The sequence below is a fragment of the Chrysemys picta genome, chromosome 24 (genome assembly GCF_011386835.1).
Source record: "Chrysemys picta bellii isolate R12L10 chromosome 24, ASM1138683v2, whole genome shotgun sequence".
Taxonomy (NCBI): Eukaryota; Metazoa; Chordata; order Testudines; family Emydidae; genus Chrysemys; species Chrysemys picta.
Window position 1 is genome coordinate 5,605,541 of NC_088814.1, and position 25,850 is coordinate 5,631,390.

Here is a 25,850-nt window from a genome sequence, read left to right on the forward strand (position 1 = left end):
TTAAAGATAGCGGAGTTTGTGCTGCCATCACTGTAGGGTCAGGCTCTTAAGATAAAATATCCTCTGTTTCAAAGGTGCTGCATCTCCAGTTTAAGTGCTGCTATGCCCTCCAGCAGAGAGAAGCTCCTGGTTTAAGGCTTTCTCCAGAGTTCCTGACTGGAGTGAATTGGATTCTGACATCCATGGAGTAGAGCTACTTCTGAGCAACTGACTTTGTGTTAGTGGGTTAAAAGGTTTCACACTTGATCAACTAATTGGTATCGCTAAGCTCTTAACCTTCCCCAGGAGTTGGTTGCAGGGGGGGTTGTTCTTGACAGGGATAGACTAAGAAAAGCCAGCATGAAAGGGAGGGGGATGCTCCACGGAAAACACCAGCTACTTCCATATTTCCATACTTTCCCCATTGAAAAGCAGCTACTAAGACTGCACCTTCCCTTCCCACTGCACCTGTCAGATGCCAAAATCTTCCCTCCCCAGGAGTGAGCGGAACTGCTGGCCAGCTATCTGCAACAGTCTTCAAGTCCTAGCAAAAAGAAATGCAAGGCACGCTGGAAGTATAAATTAAATGCAACCCTGCGGCTCCCCTTAAAAAAAAAGTCGACCACTTTTTGCATTGGGCAAATTTATATTCGAGGTGGTTTCTGGAGGTTAACTCAGGAATGAAGAGGGACTCGGGGGGCACTATTATGGTCTCTTCTTCAAGCACAATCTCCCCCCCCCCCCCTATTCAGCAGCCGTAAGGCAGTTTTAGAAAATGTGACGGGGGTTCTGCGTGGCTGCCTTGAGTTGCATGTGATGGCAATGCTTGGTCTTCCTCCTGCTGCAGTAATTCTCTGGAAAGCTTCTTGATACAAGAGCCTGCTGCACAGACGGGGAATAGGAGAGACGTTCTTGCCAGGTGTGTGTCAAAAAAAAGTCCTGATGGAAGCTTAAACAAGAAGCAGTGGGGACGTGAGTATTCTGTTACAGGGAGTGGTCCTCATGACATTAATACTGCATCCTGGTGAGGACCATTTTAACAAGTTGCTCTGTTTCTCAAGCTGACCTGTAAACCTCTGGTTAAACCAGAGAGGGAAAAGTACTGGCCTAGGATTGAGTAGCTCTGACAATGCTACTCTAAGTCATTGGCAGTCACCCATAGAACCCAGGAGTCCTGCTTCCTGGTAGGCAGCTTAAAACACAGCTAGGAACATCCATTAATACTTAGAATATCACGGGTTAGTCGTTGTTATACTCCTAGGAACCCCTCGGTTCTCAGTGCAGACACCATCTACCTGATGCTTTGCAAATAACTCACTCGCTCACTCCCTTGAGGGACTAACCTGAGACAGGAGCTGAGGAAGGGAATAAGGAGAAAAATGAAAGTAGCCAGAGAGACAGGGACAGCAATGGGGCTCATCCTGAGAGAGAACGCCTCATTCCCGGGTCTGCAAGGGGATAAATATTTCAACATCACCTACATCCCGTTGTCAAGTGACTGGTACTAAGGAGTCTCTGAAAGTCCCTAGGAGTTGGGGAAGGAGCTGGTGAGTAGAATTTTCAAAAGCACCTAACTTCCCCCTCCCCCTTTTGCTTTATTTATGGTGTTAACTTTTGGCATAGGGCCTCAGGGTGGTTGCCAGGCAGAGGCTTGAGACAAATCCAAGCTCAGTCATTTGCAGGCAGTGTGCCTCTTTGCACATTTGCTGCCTTTCCAGACCTTTCTAGAGGCAGAAGTAATGATTAATAACCTGAGCGGTGAGGGCGTGCTCCAGGTGGCAAACCCACCAAGGGGCTTACACCCCCCACCCACGCTGCCCAGTTCTCCCCGAGGCAGATGCTGGGTGAGTCGGATCTGTAGCTGATGTAAGTTGGGATAGCTGCATTGACGTGAACGGAGCTAGTCCTTCTTGTCAGCTGAAGATCTGGCCTCTTTGATAGACCCTGCCCCAAAGAGCTTCCAAGATAAACAGTGAGAGAAGAAGTAATCGTTCCTGTTTTACAGGATGAAGTGACTTGGCCAATGTCCAGGGAGTCTGTAGCAGACCTGGAAATTGAATCCAACCTCCTGAGGCCCAGCTCAGCACCTTACTCCACAGCCCATCATTCAAAGATCTGAGCTGCTAGGTTGAGAGAAGAGTAAAGGGGCTCTGGGCCCAGCCCATTATGCTGTATTTCCCCTCCCTCTCCTAAAGAAGCTTTGCAAGGAGGAGGAGTTGCTCTGAGGCAGTCCTGGTGGCAGTGGCTTCTCCACCCAGGCTTAAGGGTCTGTTGTTCTTACAGGGAGAGTAGAGGCGTGGGCCTGCTATGAGCCCCATACTGCTCCCCCACTCACTGGACTACTACTTACCTCCTCTAGCCATACCTTTCTCGAGTCCCAGGATCCCACAGCACTTTATAGACAGATCTGAGACAAGAGCTACCTCTGTTTTACAGATGAGGAAACAGGGTTGCCAAAGCTGGAATCAGACGCACGCATCCTGCACATTAGACACAGGTTAATGTTTTCAAAAGTACTTCAGTGACATTGGAGCCCAGCTTCCCTTGACAGCTCATACTCATCCTGTTTCCAAAACCCCCACATGCCTTATGAATAGAAAGTGCATTTCAAAAATTACCATAATAGCAATTCTCCCCCCCCCCAGTTATGAGAGAATAAATGGCTGTTTGTTAAAGGGACCATCAGCTATAGGCCAAAACTCTACATTTCAAAATCCAAACCATTCATAGAAATGCTTTCACCAAACTTAAACCCCCATGAACATGGTATGAGTGGAGGGACTCAGTTAACATTCCTCTGCAGCATTTTGCTAAGCTATGGAAAGTAGAAGAGGAAATGTGCTATAAACAAAAGTAAAACCAGCAGCTGTTTAGTTTGTTAGCACAGTGCACATCCCTAGTCACATTTTTAAAAAACTAGTTCATGTGTTTCTAAGGTCAGGTATTAAAGCCTGGGTAAGGAAAATATGCTTAAATCTCTAGAAATGACTACAACCTCCAGGAAGGGTCCTGAAATGTTTCTGGAGCGAATACTATGGATTTATACCTATGGGCCAAAGTGGTTCCTGCACTAATGTTTTTTTTTAATCCAGTTCTCTGTAGGATTTATCGCTACGTAAGGGCAGAACAGGGCCTTTAAAGCAAATGAATTTCCAGCCAGCCTTAGAAGCTATGCAACTGATGTAAGTTTCCAAAAAAATGTGTGACATGATCTGCAAATATTTTTACTTAGTGCATCCATTGGAATAGTCCCTCTTTCCATTTAGGAAAGTGGAGATTTTATATAATATAAATAGAAGTGTTTTCCTGAGAAGACCTGGGTTTACAGGACTAGAACCAGTCTTGCTGCTAGTACGTGAACCTGGCCAGTCCAGTTTCACTCCAAGCTGAAATGCAAAAAGGAAGACAGCAGTGGAGGTCAGGCAGCTAATTTAAAGTTTTAAACCCCTCAGGATATTTGGTTTAAATAGGATTTTTAATTCTGGTAGTTTTGCTTTGTAAATTTTACTCTCTCCCTGGGGCTAATACTTCTTGGGATTTACTTGAAATGGACACCACTCATTTGAGAGCTAGTCCATTCAAAGTATGTTTAGAGGTTGCACCTGGTGCTAAGACACCCTGAAAATGTTAATTGTTTTACAACATTTTTCCAAACTTTCTTGGTGTTGGTGTGAGCAGGAAAGTTGAGCAGGTGTGAGAGTTGGCCCCCTTGGGCCTCAGCCCTGTAGGATGGAGATTGACTATAGGGGGGGAGGGAACCCATGAAACTGACCACATACAGAGGTGTTGTAAATGAGCAAAGATAGCCACAGCCTCCCAGTGCTCAGAGCACATCTTAGTCCCACTATTTGCATCGTGATGGGACTTTTCAACAAAGGATCTCAAGGCTCAAACAGTTAATGAAGCCTGGCCCAGAGAGGAATATTTCCCCCCCATTTTTTGTGTTAAGGGCCAGCTTGATTCATGAACTTCCTTGAAGCCACCGAACAAGGGGGAGAACCCGAGTCTTGCTTTAACCACTGATCACGCTCTTCTCCACTTTCTGCTGATTTCCAGCAGAAGGTAGTGCGGAAGGAATCTGTTCCACCAGGGTCTTTTCCACCTTTGTATCTGAGCCTGTGATTGAAATTTGTGCTTGTGTGAGCTGGAGTCAGAATGTCTCAACCTGCCCATCTGGCAGGCCAGCCACAAGTAAAAAAAAAAAACCTGTTCCCTCACACTGCATGCAGTTGCAAAGCAGCAAGTCTGAGAGGAAAATTAGCCCGACAGACCCATTTACTTCTGGGCTCCCTGCCCAAAGCTGTCAAGTCTTGCTTTGGGCAGCCAGGCCATGGCCTCTTAATACAAACCAGAGGTAGAGGGAAAGAGGCTTAACCAGCTACCCACATTGCTGCTTTTGCCTCGTTCCAGGGCTCAAGCTGCCTCCCCGCTGCTTGGTAATCAGGTGAAGTGGAGACCTTTGTTTTCAAAAGCAGGAAGTAGTTCTCCACTGCCAATTCCGTTTCTATGATCTCAGCGAGAGTTGTGATGGAACGTCATTTCTAAGGAGCATCAGGCTGTTCTGTTGTTGTTCACCACTGGGGTCAGTCAGTTCAACGTTAAGTCTCATTAAGGGCAGCCCCTTGCTTTTCCCAGACACGGAGGATCTGGTGAAAGGACTGTGGCTGGAGACGGCCGAGGAAATAGCTACTGTTCCCACGTCAGAGTCCATCAAAGCCCCCCTCCTAATGAGACTTCTAGGCAGGGAGCGCATCAGCCTGTTGCCAGGAGCAGAGCGGCACCACTCAACACAGCCCAGGGAAGAGTCCTACTCTGGCTGGCTTGGAGGATTAGCTTCATACGTAGAGAAACGAAGGCAGGGGGAGGTGTAGCATCCTGCTCAACCACAGGGCAAGTCAGCGGCAGTGCTGGGACCAAGCCCTGGTCCAGCCACTCTGGGCAGCATGAACACTATTCGGAGGAAAGCCAGACTCTGCCTGCCAGGCTGCAGTTCCATCCCTGGGCTCTTGCCTACACTAAAACCTCTTCAGCTACCGGCTGCAATGTAGATCACCAGCACCTCCTAGGGGATCCAGGCTTTATTCTGTTCAATTAGCTGGACCCAAGTGACTAATACAGGTTGAACATCCTCAACTGCCCCAGCAGAGGCTGTAAGTTCATTGTGCTGTTGGGTACAGAGTGCACTTTTACAAATAAGCTGGATTCCGATTGGCTGCCCGCTTTTGTTTCACTCACTAAGCACCAGCACTCTGATTGGCCACCAACAAGTGAGACTCTCACTAGTTCCTCTTACCTTAACTGCGTAACTCCAAAACCTAATGACCCAGCCCGCTGAGTCCACTTCTCAGGAATGGCACACCTAGGGCTGCAGCTGTCTGAATTACTCAGGTTTCAGAATATGCACCAGCACGTTTCCTATTATGCCACAATGCGTTAGTTGGCTGAAACAAACCAGCCCCGGTACATTTCACCATGCAGTACCCTTGATCTGCGGGTTCATTCTTGCCAGTTTGCAGCATTCTGTCACTCCTAAAAGGTTGGACAGGAATTAGTGAGGTTTGATCTTCCTGAGACCCTGGAACCATTAAGAGAGCTTTATAAAAACCACTGCTCCAGGCAAGACAGCTGACGACTCTGCACTCATTGCACAGAATCCTAAAGTCCTTTAAACAGGAAGGAAGCCTCATAACATTCCACATTTGTGCTGCACTTTCCCCTCTGACTGCTTACGTGACTTGCCCAAGATAGCCAAGTTGGTGGCAGAGTGGGGAAGAGCACGTGAAAGCAAGGCGCTCTATACACACAAACTTCAAGCTGGGGTAAGTTCCACCAGTGCAAATTGCATCCAGACCCAGTAGTCACTGGCCACTGATTACCAAATCCAGGGCTACTAGAACCCTAGGAGATTTGACTCGAACTTGCACTAGACACTAACCTCCAAGACACTTCCTCTCTTCAGATGGGAAGTCAAAATAAATAGGCTCCTGGCTGCTCTGAAATTCCTGCCTCTGTAGCCACCTAATTCACAAATGCACGGGGGCCTATCACCCAGGCTGCATCAGTGATCCAGTCCTGTTGAGAGCGGACATCTGTAGCAACATGTTAACTCCTCTCCATTAACTGTTCTACGCCTTGCGATCGACTCTCACACAACCAGAGCTGCAGACGGGAGCAAAAGTAAAATCGGGATTATAAATCTAAAATTTTATTGAGACAAAAAAACGGACAGAGCTTGGTATGAAGTTAAAATCCAAACACGTACTTTACATTTAAACAATGTTTTCACAGAAACCTAAACAACACATGCTTTTAAAAAAAGGTTTGTACAATGCAGTTCTAGATACATATCACCCTACAAGGAGGTGCCAGGAGCCTGTAGGAGCTCATGACTCCAGACATTAAATATTTCAGTATTTTTAATAAATCAGTTTGATTAAAAAAAAAAATTCAGCAGAGCAACAGCGCTGGCTCCAGTGCTGAAGTTTGGGCTTGAAAACAAATCACTTGTTGGGAGAGGATTTTGAAATGATTTCACCTCCCTCTCACATTACACTAATAGGATTAAAAACAGGGAGGACCGTGTTATCACATACGTACATACATACATACAGAGAATAAAGGGGATCCCAATGCTGCCAGGTGGACAGAATCCAATTGGGGATGAAAAGAAATCAAAGAAATCAGAACTTTCTATTTCTCTAATTTCACAAAATAGCACCTTAACGGAAAGGGGGCAGAAGGGCTTTTAAGGGGTTGATATCAATTCCCTCCCCATTCCCCACCCTCTCATTTACAATACACAAGTCAGCAACACTGGCAGTTCTGTTTGGAGACACTACTAATTACAGGCTTGCATCTTTGCAGGTCCCCCCCCATCCTGCCCCCAATAACATTGCTCTAGGGATTGAGGATTTGGACATTCACAGCTTCAGTCTCATACCATTGTCCCTCCCCCTAGTCCTATTACCAATACTCGGGGGTTTAAGTTAATAAAGATGTTTATAAAAAAGGATTCTGGTCATGGATCTGGAACACTGTCAACCGTTTCTTCCCCCCCCCCCCTTTAAAAAGACCCACCCCACCCCAAACTGATACACCAGTAATAGCAAAAAGAAAAAACCTACACACATGCTACGCTGTAAAAATGCAGAGTTAACACTATTGGGAAGAAGGCTGTGGGTTGCTGAGATGGTCTTTGAAGAACAAGCAGTATCCATCTGCCCTCCCTTTCCCCAGCCTACCCAGCACCAGCAATAGTTCTTCATGGAAGGGGCTTTCACTTCCTCTCCAGAAAGCTGCAGAAACAGCCTTGAAACACATCTCCCCCTCCCCCTCATGTCAGGCTGGTTTGAAGCTGGACACTTGGGCAGCTGCAGGGCACAGAAACCATACTGTCTCTTCAAAGGGCATCTTCTCAAGCCACCTCTCCGCTAAGTAGAGCTGCATTCTCTCACTGTCGCTCAAACCCACAGTCTGATCTTTATACAAAGGTTGGCCAGAGCAGGCGTGGGTTAGTTCTTGTCCTCTTTCTTGTCGTCGTCTTCCGAGGGGTAAGAGTGCCATGTCAGTCTCTCCTCATAGAACGAGATGACCACCTGGGGGCACTTGATGTTGGCTTCCTTTGCGGGGACCAGGTCAGCCTCATCAGAGTTCTTCCTACAGGGTGAAGCAGAGATACAGTGAAGGGGGTTGGAAACGGACGTCACTGGAGTAACCCAAGAGGCAGCAGGTAAGGAAGGCCTCGGCCAGATGGGTTTTCCAAGCAATGCTCCAAATGCCTGAGATGCAGGAAGCCCACCAAACAAGTTCAGGCATGAGGGGATTGTGGGGAGCAGGGGTCAAAGCTGCAGCCCCGCCCCCCATCTCATCTGCACTACGCAACACCAAGCAAGAGAAGTAGCTCCCACCTCTGGCCACAGCTGGGGATGAATAGACCTAGATCCCCCTGCCCCAGTGGCCCAACCCTGTTTGCCACAGCCGACAGGGAAAGCTGTGTCCGATGTGGGTCTATTCCAGGCACAGAACCAGCGGCCAGCACCATCAAGCCATGCCCTCCTCTCCCCAAGCTTGTGCCTGTGGCAGAGATCTTAAGAATCCCAGAATCCCAAGGGTCCTACCTGTTGATAGCAAATCCACGTTAGCCTCAGCGCCGAGGGTCAAGTCAGGCGGCAGCGCCACCACGAGATTTCAGGCCAGCTAGTAGGGACTCCCCAGGTGCAGGTCCTTGCCTCTCTGGCACAGAGTAAGTGAAGAAAGTGCCTGACACAGACACACTCACCATTTCATCAGGAACATGAGCTCCCCGCTGGAATCTGTGGCGCCGATGATCCGCTCAGGTTCAAACCCCCGGGCAAAGCCTCGTGGTTTCTCCGACTGAAAGACAAAGAGGGACGTTTCTACTTCCTGCCTGGGTGTGTCGCTGTGCCATTTTGTGAATTCAAATGATGCAGACTTCATTGGATGGCTGCGGAGTGGGGTGACTAGGTGCGCCTCGGGCCTGTGTCTGCAGAAAACGGAACGGGCTACGAGGGGATCCTGCCAGGTCAGGTCTGAGGCACAGCAGTGGTGCTTACCTCCTTGCTGCCATGATGTGGAAAAAAGGACCTGATCTCCAGGGCTGTGGTCCTACGAAGTTCTGAGACCTTCCTTGCCAGCTTCCTCCCGATACCAGCCAAGATGTCCATTCCAAGGAAGCCAGACTTGGGGGATTGTCTGTGACAGTGGGGCCCTTTTCTGGTCCCTTGTCCGTGCACATATCTGCCAGAGTCCACCAACCCTTTGGGGGCAGGGGGCACTGTCCAGGGTTCTCTGCTCTGTGCTCCCCTCTGGTTCCCTTGTTTTGACCTAATAACCTGCACCACTATCCCTGTTGTGCATTTTTTTTTTTATCCCCGGTAGTCAGTGATGACCTGAGGTCATTTGGGGGAGGCTTCACTGCTCTGGTGGACTCCGCCTGCCATCCCAGGAGGGCACCTCAGCTAAGCTCTAAACACTGCCCCAGATTTATCAACTGGCCTCTGGCTCTGAAGTGGGGCTTGATCTCTAACCGCTGTCACGCCAACAGAGACAGGGAGATGAGAAAGAATGTTTTTGCCCAGCTAAGGATTTTAAAGCACTTCATAGACACAACTAGCCTCTCTGTGGGGTTGGTGACTATTATCCTCTCCAATTTACAGCAGGGAAGTGGCGTGGCGGGTCACAGGCTGTCAGCAGCAGGGCTGCGAATAGAACCCACGGGGCCTGGCTCCCTGTCCTCCGCTCTAACTACTACACACTAGTGATGAATCCAGGAACAAGACTTCACGGCTAGGGGATGGGGAGGTTCTCCCCTAGTAGTCCTGCCTCACCTCTTCCTTTTTCTTCTTTGGTTTGCTCTCCTCCCCTCTGTCCTCTGTGTCAGATTCGGCTTTGCGTTTACTCCCCTCAGATTTCTCACTCTCGTGTGCGGTTTTCTGGGACTGGAGAAACTCTGCAATGAGGTCGGGGCAGTCGAGATTCTCCTCCGGTTCCCATGTGTTATCCTCGCTGAAATCAAAGGAGACAGCTTGCTCTCATCACTACGGCCTGTGGCTCAGGCCAGGGGGTTAGAGTCAGTGAAGGGACGCCCTGGATACAGGGCCATGGAGATGCGACCAGAGCCGTAGCGGTCTACACCCTGGCCGTGTTCTGGGTACCCTGATCTGGGAGGGAGGAGGCTGAAGCCACTCACAGACTTGCCCTGATGGGTAGATGTGACCCATTTCCACACCAGCCCATAGGCACTTCACTCAAGTTCAGACTTGGCTTTCTAGGGACAGGAAAGGGAATTCTTTAAGGAAATGTCTCTCGCTCTCCTCCCACGTACACCGAACTGGATTGACCATCCAGATCAGAGAGGAAGGAGGGGCTGGGGATTGCCATGGCCTGTGAACAGCCCATCCCCAAGGGGAAGGAAGGAGGAAGGAAGTGGGACCTTCTTGCCCGCCCAGCAGGACTGGCACTCTCTCACCATAGTATAATGTCTTTATCATCACGATCCCCCGGCAAGGCAGGGCAATTATTCCCATTTTATACACGGGGAACTGAAGCACAGAGAGGCTACGTGACTTGCCCAAGGTCACACAGGGAGGCTGTACGGGAGCAGGGAACTCAACCTGGGTCTTCCAAGCCCCAGACCGACACCCTAACCACTGTCAGCACAAGACAGGATCCCAGGCTGGGATGCATCCTCTCCACTTACTCCGAGAAGCCTTTCCACTTCAGCAGATACTCCACTTTGCCTTTCACCACTCGCCGGTCTAGGACCTTCTCCACCACATATTCCTCCTCTTCTTCCTCTAAGACCTCCTCCACTTTCTTCTTGTTCTGCTTTTTTCCCATTGTGCTGGCCAGTTTTTCAGCTTAAGGGCGACGCTGCTAAAGTGGGGAGACACACACACAAGTCAGGGCGGGGGAAGCTGCAATACAAGGAGGCAGAGCCCAGGGCACTAATGCTGCCTTCTCAAAGAGAAAAAGAAACATACGTACAAAGCCTCAGAGAGGTGGAGCGAGATTGGCCGGCAGACTAATCTGGCTCATCTAAGATCAGATGCTTCCCATTGGATAATGCTATTAAATAGATACATGTAGATCCAGCCTCCTCTCCACACAGAACAGTCCATATCCCCCCCAAACCCTCAGTTTCCATCTCTCATCCTATCAAATTCAAGCTTCCCATCATCACCTTCAAGGCCTATGGGATCTCTGCAACACGCCCCCTCCCGGCCCAATTCCCTGACCGCATGGTACCTGCCACCATACCAGCTGGTGTGTGGAGCCGTGTCCCAGTCCCCATCTGCATAGCACTCTGAGTTTTCCTCCTTACAAAGCACCCACACTCAGGACATCCCTGGTCCATTCTCACTACTGACTCCCAGAACCTGCCCTTTTGTGAAATAGCCTCCCACATCTTGCTTCATTTTATTCTCCTGTCTAGGAGTTTATATTCCCTGCTCTCACTTCGACATTACCAGATGTATCTTCAAAACCCACCTGTGTGGCAGGGAAATATCCCCATTTTACTAAGGGGAAACTGAGGCACGGGGACTAAGTGATTTGCCCAAGGTCACACGGGGAGTCTGTGGCAGAGCCAGAACCCAAGTCACCTGAGTCCAGTACCTGGAATTGGCCACTGTGGGAAGACAGGACACTGGGCTAGCTGGACCTTTGGTCTGACCCAGTCTGGCTGTTCTTATGTATGCCATGATCAGATGACCAGCCTTCCTCCCTTCATCTACTTAATTCAACTCCGTTTTGCAAAGCTCTGTGCTGCATTTCCAAACAGTGTAGTAGGGGAGGAGAGCAGCATATGGCCGATAACAGAACTGCTTCTTCTCCAAGGTAGCCTCAAGCCACATTCACTGATAATCAACTACCCTCTTTTATTTATTATATGCCACAGGGAGGGGCCTAGTTCATGCACACCCGGGGATATCGCTTCCCTACCTAAGATATGGGTGTCATCCATCTGCACCAGCAGTTGAAATAAGAGCTGCTCCGTTTAAATCCAGTGACTATTAGGAAGCAGTGGAGAAGGCATGGACACTGGTTCACTGTGTGGCCTCCAGCTAATTTCTTTGATGCCATTTCCTCATCAGTAAAGGGAACGTAATAATGGGCAGCTACTCCAGCTTCTGTTTCCTCTCCACACAAGGAAAGTCGGCAGCGAGCAAGGCACACCCTTGCCAAGCGTCAGTCTGACCCCGCTAGCGAGCCAAACTCTCTGCCTCTCCCAAGTGACACGATACACAGGGAGCATAAGGATACCACAAACACCTCCAGTGCTGCAGCTCACGCAGCGGGGACCTCTCCCCACCATTCCCGGGAATTGAGACTCCCCCAACATAGATCTGGACTCCTCGAGTGGAAAGGCCCCCTGATAACCCAGCCTCTATTCTCCCTGCAGTACAGGCATTGCTGGTTAAGAGCCATTAGTGGAATTCTGAGCCACCAGGGATACTTGGTCCCAGTTGTTAGTTGCACTCACATTCTAGCATTACACTAGGACAGCATGGTCCAGCTGACACTGTGGATGCCCCCAGTATTAATTGGGGGTAGGTAGATCTTGGGGATCTGCATTGATGGGAGAGGAGGTCAGAAAGCTAAAGCAAGTAAGTCTTTGGTCACTAATTCTGTGCGAGGGAGATTGGTATTATTATACCCACATCACAGATGGGGAAAAGCGGCACAAAGAGGTGAAGTTACCAGCCCTGCATGTCACAGCACTGCTGGGAGAATGCAGATCTCTTGACTCCCAGTCCTGTATCTTAACCACTAGATCATGCTTCCAGCGGGAATTGTTCTTTTCTAATCAACCAGAACTGGCCAGAGTTTTTGCAGCCCAAATGCCAGGGAACAATTTCGGATCAGTCTTGATGAAAGAAAACTTGCCAAGCAAATGACTACAGAGCAGGTCAGACATGTCACCTGTCAAGAGACAATTTTTTCCAGCGGAAGCCATTTTAAGTTGCATGAGAGAAACTTCAACTGGCAAAATTTTTTGCAAGTTTGGGTTCGCTTGAAAAGCAAAAAATTAAAAGCGAATCTTGTAGCTGCGCTGAGCCGGTGGGTCATCCCTCTGCACTGAGGGAGATGTTTCAACAGCTAGATAATGGTTTCTGAACCCCAAGATTCGAGAGAGATGGGTACAATTCCATACTGCTCAAGGCTGTGCAGCTGTCATGCAATTGATAAGAGAGACAAGGTGAGTGAAGTAATATCTTATTGGACCAACTTCTGTTGGTGAGAGAGACAAGCTTTCTAGCCACACAGACCTCGTCTTCAATTGACAAGACCCTCTGAAGTGGGAGACACAGGCATGGGCCAAACAGATCTCATTATCGGGTTCAGGAACACAGTCAGGAGAAGGCACCCTGCCTGGGCTCCCTATTTTCTCTCTTCTAGATGCTCTAAGTGCAGGGAGGGGCTTGGAAAGGCAGGGGCTCTGAGGGCTTCTCCCTTTGGCAGATGCTGTAACTCACTGTTATCTGTGTCTTGGACCCTGTGACTGCATCTCCCAAACTGATCTCAGAATGCAAGTTCTCCCAGTTGCTCAATTCTGGACCATTCACTTGTCACTCTGTGCTCCATGCCTGCACTGCAGGGCTTTTGCTGTCTCAGCTACAGCAAATGGAGCTGGGTTTGGCTGGAAGACGGACTTTAAATCCAATACAAAAGGCAACCTTCCCTTTGTGCCCTGCTCTGGACAGAGGCATCAGGAAACCCCTTCCACAGAGTCTGGGCTTCAGACATCCTCAGAGGCCAGACATTTCCTGACAGGGGAGATTCCCAGACACCTGCCCCTTGGTGGCAATCTGCCTTAGTGCTGAAAGCCCTGCGCCATTTACGAGCAGTGCGTTCACAGGATTAGCAATGGAATCCAGACCAGGTTAAGCCATTACTCTGATTGCTGTTCGGTGACCTTGGAGCCAGTCAGGGGGCTCAGTGCACTTTCAAGTGACTAAATGTCCCACATCACAGGTCGAGCTGCGCAAACAACTGAGTTTTTGATTCACCGGCAGTTTCGAAAATACTCAGGAAACGAACAAGCTGAACTTTGCAAAAAGTGTCGGTGAATTAAAAAAAAAATACATTTTGGGTCGAACAAATATCATTCAACCCCAAATGCTTTGTTCTGTGTATCCTCAGAGGGCTAGAGTCACAAAATGGCCAGAGGAAGAGGTGATGCCCTTCTTCTAAGGTTCAGCACAGGGGTTAAGGCACCCACCTGGGATGTGGGAGACCCAGGTTTAATTCCCCTCCTCTGCCTGATGTGGAGAAGGGATCTGAACTTAGCTCTCCACATTGTAGGAGAGTGCCCTAGTCACTGGGCTGTGGAATATTCCGATGGGGGGGACCTTCAAGCTGTTCCAATTTGTCTAAATAATTAGCCACTGGAGCAGGGACTTACAGCGAGGCAGGGACAAAGCAAGGATGACTATAGCTTGGTGGTCAGGGCACTCACCCAGGATGTGAGACCCCCCCAAACTCAAGCCCCCACTCCAATGACTGTTGATACAAAGTGGAACAGATTCAAGAGGAGAGACAGAGAAAGCCACATCAGGCTATCCCACAGCCCAGTGACTAGGGCACTCTCCTGCAACGTGGGAGACCCAAGTTCAAATCCCTTCTCCACATCAGGCAGAAGGGGACACTGAGATTACAAGTGAGCGCCCTAACCACCCCCTCCCAGCCCATATTAAATGAACAGGGGGTGTGGCTGAAACGATTTGGTGAATTTACATCAAACTTGCGAACACTTCTCACCAGAAACTGCATTTTTGATGAATAAAGTCTGTGCCAAAGCTTCTGCCCAAACCAAATCCCTAACCAGCCCCCTTGTTGGCAGCCTCAGCAGTGGGGTCAGAGACTGCACTCTCCTCTCCCGCTACAGATCAGGGTCGAGGACAGGCTGGTGCGGTGGCCGCTCGCTCTGCTTACGCCTGGGTTGTTGTGGACACAGGGTTTCGGTCTCCACCTTTGGTCAAAACTAAATTCATCTCAAATATGAAACAAAAGCGGGGAGAATCCCAAGATGGGCAGCCTGCTGACAGCTGGGGTGGGGACAATTTCTCCCACAGCAGTCCTAGGTGCAAGTGTCTAACAGAGACAAGACTTTCCTCCAGCCGAGCGCTCCTCCCTCCCCACTTAAGGGCCCCACTTTAAATGCCGCTCAATCGCTGATTTAATGCCAGGGTATTCAGGCCTGCCCCAGCAAGGTGCTGAACCCTCCAACTCAGACTGGGTCCAATGGGAGTTGAGGGCACCCCGTGTCTCACGCAGCGGGGATGGCTGGAAAGCTGAAGCGGCATTTTAAAAAGAAACCTTAGGAAAAACACATCGAGAGAGAGAAATGAGGCTGCTGCCTCCTGAACTCCTGGGTTTAAACACACTCTGACAGGGTCTTTAATCAGATGCCAGACAGAGGCAAACCCAAAGCAGCAAGGCTCTGGGTTGCCTGTGGACTTGCTGTTGACGGAGGCCAGGCTGCTTGGCACCACATCACTCCAACAATGCAGACTCTGACCACCAACATCTAATCCCCCAGAAGGAGCCAGCAATGCAACAGGAAGGCGAGGGCTCAGGTTTCACTTGCAGAGGGCTCTGGAATTCTCCAGCAGATTCTCCGGCGGAAGCGTAATACTCCATCCCCTACAGCAGAAATGCAGAGGGGTGCCACAAAGGGAGGCAAGGAATAGCTTGTGACTGTGCTGGTAAACCATGCCTCAGCAAAGGCACCAGATAAGGCTGGAGGGAGACAGTCGATGGTTCTGGAAAGCCCCCGGTGACGGCGCACTCCATGCTTTATGGGAATATGCTTTATGCAAAAGGTCTCTTGTAAGGTATCATGACACAGGCTATAACCTCTTGAATATATTCCTCCTATTTGTATGCATGTATCATTCTTGTATCTGAAGCTAGAAATATGAAGTATAACTCTGAGGTCCTATTGTAATTATGCAAAGTGTGGGCCATTGATGGTGGTTTAGAATCTTGATCGCTCCCATTGACTAGGACAATTGGTTGTAAATGGTTTATTTACCTGCAAGCCTTCCTGTGGAGGTGTGGGCCAACCCAGGAAGAATGGAGACTAGGGGAGGGTCTTACAGTAACATGTGACCATGTCACATGATACTAGAATCCATCTTAAATCTGGTACTTTTCCATTTAGAAGGAGGGGTGGGGGCCCAGAGAGATAAGAGATTCCCACCATGTGCCAAAGCTATAAAAGGGGGTGTAGCAGGACAAAGGGGGCTGCCAGTCACAAGAAAACCCCTGCTTACCACCTGAGATGTCTGCTGGAGGGAACTAACAAGGACTGTACCAGGGGAAAGGATTGGGCCCAGTCTAGGAAGGAGTCTAGTCTGTGAAAGAAGCTCATTAGAACATCTCTGAGGGTGAGATATTACATGCAATCAGTTTCTTAATGTATTAAGCTTAAACTTGTGTGGTTTTGCTTTATTTTGCTTGGTGACTTACTTTGTTCTGGCTGTTAATACTCGAAAACACTTAAATCCTACCTTTTATACTTAATAAAATCACTTGTTTATTAATAAACCCAGAGTAAATTATTAATACCTGGGGGAGCAAACAGCTGTGCATCTCTCTCTATCAGTGTTATGGGGGGGGACAATTTATGAATTTACCCTGTATAAGCTTTATACAGAGTAAAACGGATTTATTTGGGGTTTGGATCCCATCGGGAACTGGGTGTCTGGGTGCTGAAGGCAGGTAACCTGCTGAGCTGTTTTCAGTTTAGTCTGCAGCTTTGGGGGCGTGGACCAGACCCTGGATCCGTGTTGCAGCAGGTTGGCATGTCTGGCTCAACAAGACAGGGTTCTGGAAGTCCCAAGCTGGCAGGGAAAAGGTGCTCAGAGGTAATTTCAGGTGCCAGTCCCAAGGGGATCTCTGTGACCGAACCCGTCACACCCCCAATATGACCAGTGATAAGGAAGTTGACCTACTTGAATACAGATTGGATCTCAGGGCACCTGTCTCTCTCTGCAGGGGACCCACTTTTTTCCCCATGGGTCTAATGAATTTCAGTCACAGATGCTGCAGAATGTGGCTAATGCTTGGAGACAGAGCTTGTTTTTCCATAAAGCATCCAATATTCAGCTAGGGAGATCATTCAACCGGCTCTGTGGTCTACGATCCTGTCTATGGCAACTGGATCATAGACTGCATTACACAATACAGTCCCTATGTAACATGCTTTGGACCAGCACAGATGAGACCAACCCATGGTGCAGCCTCACTTTCATTGTGAGATAACACAGTCACCAGACAGCTGATTTTACGGAGATTGCTCCTTGACTAACAGCACAATCCACTGGCACTGTGACTGCTCCTGCAGAGACCCTGAAACAAGGAGGGCAGGGGAGAAAGAAATAAGGAAACAGTGAAGAACAGAGGACGACAGCCAGAAAACAGAGAATGGTGATAGGTTCCAACGTCCCTCAGATTGCAAGCAGCACGGAGGCAGAGAACTATACTTTGGAAAGGTCAGGCTGCTGTGATCCAGCTTCTGGGCAAATGATTGGCAGGGACAACTTGACGGAGAAGCCGCAAGCACTGCAAGGAAGGGCCAACATTTGCCAAATGAGGGAGAGAGCAACAACATACTGATCAGCAAGTGGGTATAATCTCCAGGCCATAAGGTGACTCATATGTGCCCTTGTTAGAGCTTTGAACTGTCTTGGGTCTGTTCCTCTGACTCCAGCTGCTGTCAGGAGAGAAATACTTGCCTGTTTCAAATTATGAGGATTCAAATTCTCAGCAAGATTTTATTTTTTAATCCATGAAGTGAGTAGGTTCAAACATTAGTGTGTGCAATTATAGCATATCTTTGTGGGTCTCAAACGGTTTTGGTAAACTTGAAACTAACTCACGGAGATGAGAGCCTAAAAATTCAGTTTTCAAAAGAGGACGTTTGTGCCACACAGCGAGACAATGCGCCATCCCCTTAAAGGCCCCCTTACCTCCCTTTGCTCCAGAGAGATGTGTGTCAAGGGGGTCCGTATGTGACATTCACATGCAGGGTCTGTTCTGGGTGACATGCTGAGAGGCTGTTCCTTTTGGAATAGTTCCTATGCTAGAAACTGCATCTGGCTTTGCCAGAGGTGCTCTCAACAGCCTGTAGGATGCTCTGGGCAGATATATGACCTGGCTACAGCTTCCAGTTCCGACACACAGTGCATATATTGTCCTTGCTACTCTGAAAATGAATAAATCAGTGTCTTGTTGTAACAAAACTACGAACCCTGTTGAAGTTTGAGAGAGGAGAGACTGCAGACCCCAGTGACGGTACAAACTCAGAGCATGCACTACCCATGAAGTAATCAAACAAAGGGCTTGTCTAAATTTAAAATGCTACGGTGGCACGTTCTCCCATCAGCAAAGGTAATCCATCTCCCCAAGGGGCGGTAGTTAGATTAATGGAAGAATTCTTTCATCGACCTACTGCTGTCTACATGGGGTCATGGATTTTTCACACCCCTCAGCAACACAGTTATGCCAACCTAAATTTCTACTGTAGACCAGCCCTAAAGGAAGGAGTGCTGTTGAGAAGCTGGGCTGTTTCCAATGAGATTCTGACCTTAATGGCACAGATCCTTTGGTGACTCCTAGAGTATGTCAGCAGTCACAGAAATTAATGAACCAACAAGTGTCCACAGCACCAGAAAACAAGTTACCACAGCACCAGACGCAGAAAGTGCTAATTGGCTTCCTTATAGGCAGTCTCAGCAGAGAGGAATGAATGGACATTGAGACGGAGCCATTGTCACCCCTACGTGTCAGGAGTGATGCACCAATTGAGGGGCAAGGGGAACATGCAGTACCTGTTCTTCGATCTCCCGGGTTGTCAAGCAAACAGATTTCATCAGCATTATGTTCATTCACACAAAGTTACAGTTGGAAGAGATAACAGGTCACTTTTCCCACCTCCACGGCCAGTACAGGATAGTCCCCCCTATTTTTCTGGGGAAATTGGTCCTATCTGACCGGGCTCACTGCTAGGCTATTCCAGGCTAAACACCCCTCACATTTAGGATGTTCTTCCTAATATTCACCTTCAGTTCTCTTCTGCTTATTGTCTGGGAAACAGCCGACTTTGCATTAAAAATATTTTCTGACCCAAGACCAAAAAGGACTTAAATGCTAACAATTCCCACCCTCGCTGGACCATCTTAAACACCAGCATTTGGGATAAGGTGGAATTCTTTATAAAGAATAAAGCAGAACATCGGAAAAAGAGAGAAGAGCTTCATATCAGCAGCTAAAGGGAAAATCCAAGACACGTTAAACCACTTGAAAAGAATTCAAACTCCAGTAAAAGGCAACAAGGAAAGAGGCCCAGCACAAAGTATATACAAAAGCCTCCTTTATGGTGACAAGAATAGCAGACAGAGGGGTGAGAGCCAGAATCCGGCAACACTGCAGAGAACATGTTACTGCATGGCCTTCTGCAGACCAGCATCCAGGTAGTGAGAGAATTATAAAGCAAGCCGGAGAAAAAGCAAACAAATGTGCTGAATGGAGCATCAACATCTTTAGCTGCAAAATGTGCTTTCTTTAGAGGAAGGTAAGTTCGACATAGTGTCGTTCTAGAATGTCAGGTGCACTTGTACAGACTTCAATAGCTTAAAGATAGAAGACTAAGCCAGCATAAACATGAGGACCCATAGATCTATTTCATTTGAATACACTCAGTCTAACTCCACTGACTCAGAGAATTAAGAGTTAAGTGCAACTTTGATGCTTTGTAACTTAAAATATTTCCCCCAATTGCCCTTCCCAAATTTGGCTAGGATCACACCCGTCTTTGAGGACTATGAACATGCCAAGTTTATACAGCATTTGCCAGGAAAAGACAGCATGCGTATTTCTTTTGAAGTGGGAACAAGTGTATTAAGTTTTCCACCCTTCAAACCTGAACACAACTGAGAAACTTTCGCTCAGACTTTCCAGAAATATTAGCCTGGGCTGAGATGAAGCAAGATGAAAGCTTCAGCCTCGATGGAGAATTTAGGAGAGCTGTAAGTGACCGAGCATGGACTATCCTTCTCAGCTATGACTACATTCACAACTCACGTGGGAAGTGTACCGCTGAAGTTACGGAAATCTGCACAAGGGAACAAGATATTAAGGAAAAGTCTTGTCTGCATGGCTAGGCTTTCTAGGTTCAATCTGCACAAGGAGGAAGCAGAGAGAAGACAGAAGTATTTTTACACACTTTCCTCTAATCAGGGAAATGCTATCAGAGGCAGGGTACAGACTTGATTACTCATTTTTAGTAAAGACAGATTTAGGATGTGGAGACATCTAAAAGAAGTCAGCATGGGAAGATGCTGCTCAAAATGGCATAAGATTCCCAACTGCCCATTGCCTGCAGGACAATGCAAACCTCCCTTCCCATAAACACACACTTTTTTACTCAACTTTCTCCAATCAACACTAGTGCTTTCAGGACACAGAAAGGCAGTGTCTGGATAAAAATCTTTCAGCATACACATGCTCCTTTTGCCTGTGTTACTAGCACATGAAAACTGAGACTGGTTACTGCCTTTATTCACTTGCAATCTCTGCTAGTTATTCTTGCATTTGATTTTTGGGAGGGCAGTGAAACACTAGAGTGTCTTGTCTGTTTCTAGTCAGTTTCACTGCTTAGCACTCTAGCACTAACACAAGGCTGTGATGTTTGGGTTGCAAACCTGGCAGGGGCTGTTTAATCCAAACAAATTTCCCATGTAAGAAAATCCAAGATGGATAAAATCTTTCTAAGTTAGTTACGTTTTTAAAAACTATTTTTATTTTAATTAATAAAACTTACATTTAGAACCTGAACAACCTATCAGTCTCTTTATCTTACCCACTTGATTTTGTAGTCACAGGACACATGCCTCTCAGTTGCTGCTCCATTATCCCCAACACTTCCAGCACAATTCCACCATCTCCAGGCCCCCAGGAGAGCTCTCACCTCCCCAACTGACACCCTTGGTACAGCTTCATCAAGCCCCAGGTTTCAGCTCAGCTCCAGTCTCTCCCCTCCCCCCATCAACGCACACTAGGTCTATTGGGGCAGCTCCAACTCTGCACAAATCTCAATGCTTCCCTAGATCCCCTTGGTGCAGCTCCATCCACACCTTCCTCTTCACCAGGCACACTCCTGCAACTCCATCATCTCCTGTTCAAATATCCCCAACTCCATAGCTTCATTCTCTCCTCTTCTTCAGTTTTACTATCACCCCAACTGTGGCACTCTAGAGCTGACCAGGGGTCTGCACCAGGTCTCTGCCCCATCCTCACTTCCCCCAGTGCAGCTTCATCTCCCCTCACCCTGGTCCCCCTCATGGGTGCAACTCCTGCTCTACATGCCCCATTGTTCTCATTATGAATGCAGCTTCATAGTCAGTGCTCCCATCCTGTCTCTTCAGGGCAGCTCCATCTCCACGTGTCCCTTTCCCAAGACCCACTTCCACTGCAGCTCTGTTCTGTCCCCCCAGAAGTTCCACAGCCACCATCCCCATCAGCCAGCCCTTGGGGCAGCTCTATCTCTCCCCCCCCCCACCCCATTCCTTAGGACCTCCCTGGGGTAGCAGCTTTTGCCACAACTAGCTTCTAGAGATGTCATGGTGCAACTGGATCTTACTCCCTTTCCCACCACTCCTCCTGCAGCTATATAGCCACACAACTCCCACCCAGGTGCAGCTCCACCTCTAGGCTGCCAACTGGGGTTCCCCCTTCTGCGAGGCTCCATCTTTTCCCATGCACACATCCTCACCCCCCCATGACCCCGGGTGCAGCCCCCCCAGTCACCCCCTCCAAGCCCCACAACCCAACTCCCCCAAGACCTCTGATGTAACTCTCCTCCCCACCCAATCCCAGCTCCCCATGGCCCCCCCTTGAAGCCCCACACCCCCATTTAATCCTAGTCCCACAATGTTTCCATGCATCCCCCCCCAACCAAGTCCCAGATTCCCCATTACCCTCCCCATATAGCTCCCCCTCCCAAATCCCAGCTCCCCCCACAGTCCACTAATGCAGCTCTTCTCCACCACCCAACCCCAGCTACTAAAGGACCCCCTGCAGCTCCCCCTCCCCACCCAAATCCAGCTCCCCACCACCCCCTGCAGCTCCATACCCTCGCTTAATCCTAGTTCTACAACCATCCCCCTGCAACTTCACCCCCCCAACTCCAATCTCATGGCGCTCCCCTGGCTTCTTCCCCTTCCCTCCTACCAGTCCCAGTACCCCCCCCCCCGTCTCAGAACATACACTGGTGTCCCCCCCCCCCCACGTCCCCGGCGCCTCCAGCCTCAACACGCCCTGTGGCTCCCCCCCACATCTGTCCCAGCACCCTCCCCCCCCCAGTCTCAGAACATCCACTGGTCCCCCCCCCACGTCCCCAGCGCGGGCCCCCCAGCCTCAACACGCCCCCTGGCTCCCCCCATCTGTCCCAGCGCGCCCCCCCCCGTGCCAGCGCGCGCCTCTTGCAACTCCCCCTCCCCCACCAGCCCCAGCGCGCGCGTCCCCCCCCCCCCAGCTCGTCCCGTCCGCGCGCCCCCCCCGCGGCTCCCCTCATCCCAGCCCCCCCCGCGGCTCGGCTCCGTCCCCGCCCCCCCGGGGCCCCGCTCACTTTTCACAGCCTCGCCAACGATGCCCGGGGGGAAACGGAGCCGTGGGGGCGGGGGCTGCGCGCTGCGGCGGCCGGGCCGGGCTGAGGCGGTGGAGGTCGGCGGGGAACCGTTACCGTCGGCGCCGCGCCACAGGCCTGGCCGCTCGCGATCCGCCCTCCGCCAAACAAAAGAGCCCAGCAACCCCCTGTACCCGCCGAGCGCACTGCGCCTGCGCGGCGACCCCCCGCCCCCCGCGGCACTCTGGGAAGTGAAGTTCCCCGTGGACTATAGCTCCCAGCAGGCCCTGCGGCCAAGCGTCGCGGCGGACGCAGCCTTTCGCCGCGTTGCCTGCTGGGTGTGGTAGTCTGGGGCGGGGCTCGGGAGTACAACACACCATTGCTCGCTGGTTACGCAACGTGACCCGAGCGAGGCCCTGCAGCACCAGAGCCCGCCCACAAGGCACACTGTGTTGCCCACTCTTCCCTTTTTAAATAGCATGTGGTCAACATTAATGACCACAAAAACATATCAAAGGAATATTTCAGGCTTCAAGCCAAACTCTTCACTATTAGCGGTCAAGATGGACCGCATGAGATTTTCTTAAAGATCTAGCTCCAGGAGGCAGGGGATTAGGGGAGAATCAGATTTCATTCAAAACAGACATTTCTACCTTCATGGTTAGGAAGACTAGTGTGAAAACATGAGCCCTGGGAATACAGGAATCTCCAGAATGGATCAGACCCCAGGCCTGTTTAGTCCACATCCGGTCTCTGACAGTGGCTGGTACAAGCTGCTTCAGAGAAAGGTGTAAGAATCGTCCAGCAGGCAGTTATGGGACTGTCTTCCCCTTACATAGATCTCATCCTGATCTCTAATAGAGACTGATTTAGCTGAAGCATAAGGTTTAATATCCCTTCAAAAAACTGTATGGTAATTAATTATGACACTGCATATCTTTGACACCTATTTAAATATCCAGTCCCTTTTCCTATCCTGTTACAGGGTCTGAACCAAGCACGCCGGGAGCATCCTGTCTTCAACACTTTGTTTCTTGGGTTCACTGGGATGCTGTTTCAGTGGGTTGTTTTTACTGGTTAATAAAGCTAACTGAAACAGGAAAGAAAGTGGTCATGGCACCAACCGCGCGTGAGGTGCGGGAGGACTGCTTACCCAAGTCAAGGAAACGAGAGGGAGCTCCTTTTTGTTCCTCTCACTTTAAGCCCCATAGTTTTGTTTTCTGAGCCTTTAGGGTTCACCCACATCACATTTTCAAGCTTTTCTCTGAAGTCATGAGGGCTAGGAATTTACTTTTGTTTGAAATGAAAGCTGAGATTCCCACCTAATCACTTGACTCCAGAAAAACATCAAACGTCCTGAGAATCATCATGACAAAAGAATGGGAGTTGGCAACACCACCTATGTCCATAGGGGTGGGGAAGGCTGAAGGGCTGCTGATACTTCAAGGGACCATTCACAGTGAAAAGAACAGGAGTACTTGTGGCACCTTAGAGACTAACAAATTTATTAGATGCATCCGAAGAAGTGGGCTGTAGTCCACGAAAGCTTATGCTCTAATAAATTTGTTAGTCTCTAAGGTGCCACAAGTACTCCTGTTCTTTTTGCGGATACAGACTAACACGGCTGCTTCTCTGAAACCATTCACAGTGAAGTGGCCTTTGTTAACACCTCTCCAGTCAGGGGGGAAAGGAAAAAGGTGGGCAGGGTTTAAGTGGGTTTAGAGTGTTGTAATAAGGAATAAATCCAGTGTTTCTATTCAGTCCATGATTTTTAGTATCTAGCAAAATTATGAATGTCAGCTCCCAGGCGCGTCTTTTGAAGGTGTTGCTTGGGTTTCCTTTCCTTTCCTGACTGTAACCCCCTGTGTAGACAGTATCAGAGGGGTAGCCGTGTTAATCTAGATCTGTAAAAGCAGCAATAAGGTGCCACAGGACTCTTTGCTGTTGTGTAGACAGCACTATGTTGATGGGAGAGCGTTCCTGTTGGCAGAGCTGTTGCCTCTGTGTGCTCCAAAGCTTGTCTCTCTTCCCAACTGACGTTGGTCCAACAAAAAGCTCTCACCTCATCCACCTTGTCCTTGTGCGAGGCTGTTGTACACACAAGGCACCAGGTGACCTCCACACATAGGTGCATAGGTCAGATTCTGCCTTTTCCTCAGTGTGAGGTCCTCCTTCCAACACACCTATACCCCAGTCTCGCCTATGCTCTCTTTTTTCCATCTCTCTCTCTCCCTGACCTTCCCTCCTTTCTTTAAAAAAAGAAGAACAGGAGGACTTGTGGCACCTTAGAGACTAACAAATTTATTAGAGCATAAGCTTTCGTGGACTACAGCCCACTTCTTCGGATGCCTACTCTGAAACCTCCTTTCTTTCTCTTTCACCTCCTCCTCTTCACTCTGTCTTCTTAGCCTCTTTTTTGTTTGCACCGGCCTCTTTCTTTCTTGTCTCCTTTGTCCCTGTGTTCTTTCCTTCCTTTTTCTCATTCTATTCTTTCTCACGCTCATCCTACTCTTTCTTTCTTTGTTTCTCCTCGCCAGCCTCTCTACAGGGCGGGGGTAGGTGGAGTCCTGCCTAGGACTGGAACTACATCTCCCATCCTGCCCCTGGATTCCACCGGAAGGGAGCCCGGGAGCTTTGCTATAAGGGAACGGGAGCTGAGGCCCCTCGCCTCTTAAAGGGGCCGCGCCGACACCGGAGACACCTGTCCTGCGGGAAGAGGTGAGGATTCGGGGTAGGGGGGCGGTCTCCAAAGGGTGGGGGTGAGCGTTGGATGGCGCTGCTGTGGGGGAGGGAACCACGTCCAAAGTGGGGGGGGGGGGACAGAGGAGAGAAGAGAGGGAGCATTGGGGAGGGGAGAGAACCATGTCCAAAGTGCGGGGGGGGGGGGGAAAGAGGGTCAGGGAGGGAACCATGTCCAAAGTGCGGGGGGGGGGAAGAGGGTCAGGGAGGGAACCATGTCCAAAGTGCGGGGGGGTGGGAAAGAGGGTCAGGGAGGGAACCATGTCCAAAGTGCGGGGGGGGGAAAGAGGGTCAGGGAGGGAACCATGTCCAAAGTGCGGGGGGGGGGGGAAAGAGGGTCAGGGAGGGAACCATGTCCAAAGTGCGGGGGGGGGGGGGGGGGAAAGAGGGTCAGGGAGGGAACCATGTCCAAAGTGCGGGGGGGGGGGGGGAAGAGGGTCAGGGAGGGAACCATGTCCAAAGTGGGGGGGGGAAGAGGGTCAGGGAGGGAACCATGTCCAAAGTGCCGGGGGGGGGGGGGGAAGAGAGGGTCAGGGAGGGAACCATGTCCAAAGTGCCGGGGGGGGGGGGGGGGGAAGAGCGGGTCAGGGAGGGAACCATGTCCAAAGGGGGGGGGGAGGGGGGCATTGGGAATGGGAGGGAACCATGCCCAAAGTGTGCGGGGGGGGGAGAGAGGGGGCATGGGTAGGGGAGGGAACCACCATGTTCAAAGTGGGGGGAGGGGATGGGGTGGATTGTTCTCTTTCTAAAGGTGGGGGGACATCTCTCAAATTCTGCAGCTTGCCTGGAATGTAGCCCCCACCCTGCCCCACAGCAGGTCAGCTCAGGGCTGAAACTGCCCACGGGCCTCTCTGGGCGTAGGACAGGCAGTGTATATAAATAGAAACGAGGCCAGTTAAAGACACTGCGTTACTGTACCAATGCAACTTACAGTATTGTCATCGCTCCTATTGTGACTAATAGGGAATAACTGCTTGGC

At 49.8% G+C, this 25,850-nt stretch overlaps 3 protein-coding genes across 7 annotated transcripts in view; 2 read left to right on the top strand and 1 right to left on the bottom strand.

Annotated features, from left to right (window-relative positions):
• Window positions 1-6,460, top strand: part of NFE2L1 (NFE2 like bZIP transcription factor 1) — a 25,251-nt gene extending 18,791 nt beyond the window's left edge. The window contains exons 8-9 of the transcript XR_006173061.2: window positions 827-951; window positions 3,072-6,460. The gene's annotated coding sequence lies outside the window, so the exon portion shown is untranslated. The remainder of the gene's footprint in view (window positions 1-826; window positions 952-3,071) is intronic.
• Window positions 3,072-25,850, top strand: part of SNX11 (sorting nexin 11) — a 39,986-nt gene continuing 17,207 nt past the window's right edge. For all 5 annotated transcript variants that reach the window (XM_065578004.1, XM_065578001.1, XM_065578005.1 and 2 more), the window contains exons 1-2: window positions 3,072-3,161; window positions 24,670-24,850. The gene's annotated coding sequence lies outside the window, so the exon portion shown is untranslated. The remainder of the gene's footprint in view (window positions 3,162-24,669; window positions 24,851-25,850) is intronic.
• CBX1 (chromobox 1) lies at window positions 6,169-22,343 on the bottom strand. Its single transcript, XM_005301886.4, has 5 exons — window positions 22,136-22,343; window positions 10,199-10,374; window positions 9,327-9,504; window positions 8,258-8,352; window positions 6,169-7,635 (listed from the first exon to the last, which is right to left on the bottom strand). Exons 2-5 carry the CDS (start codon window positions 10,336-10,338, stop codon window positions 7,491-7,493), a joined length of 558 nt encoding a protein of 185 aa, XP_005301943.1. The 5' UTR covers window positions 10,339-10,374; window positions 22,136-22,343; the 3' UTR covers window positions 6,169-7,490.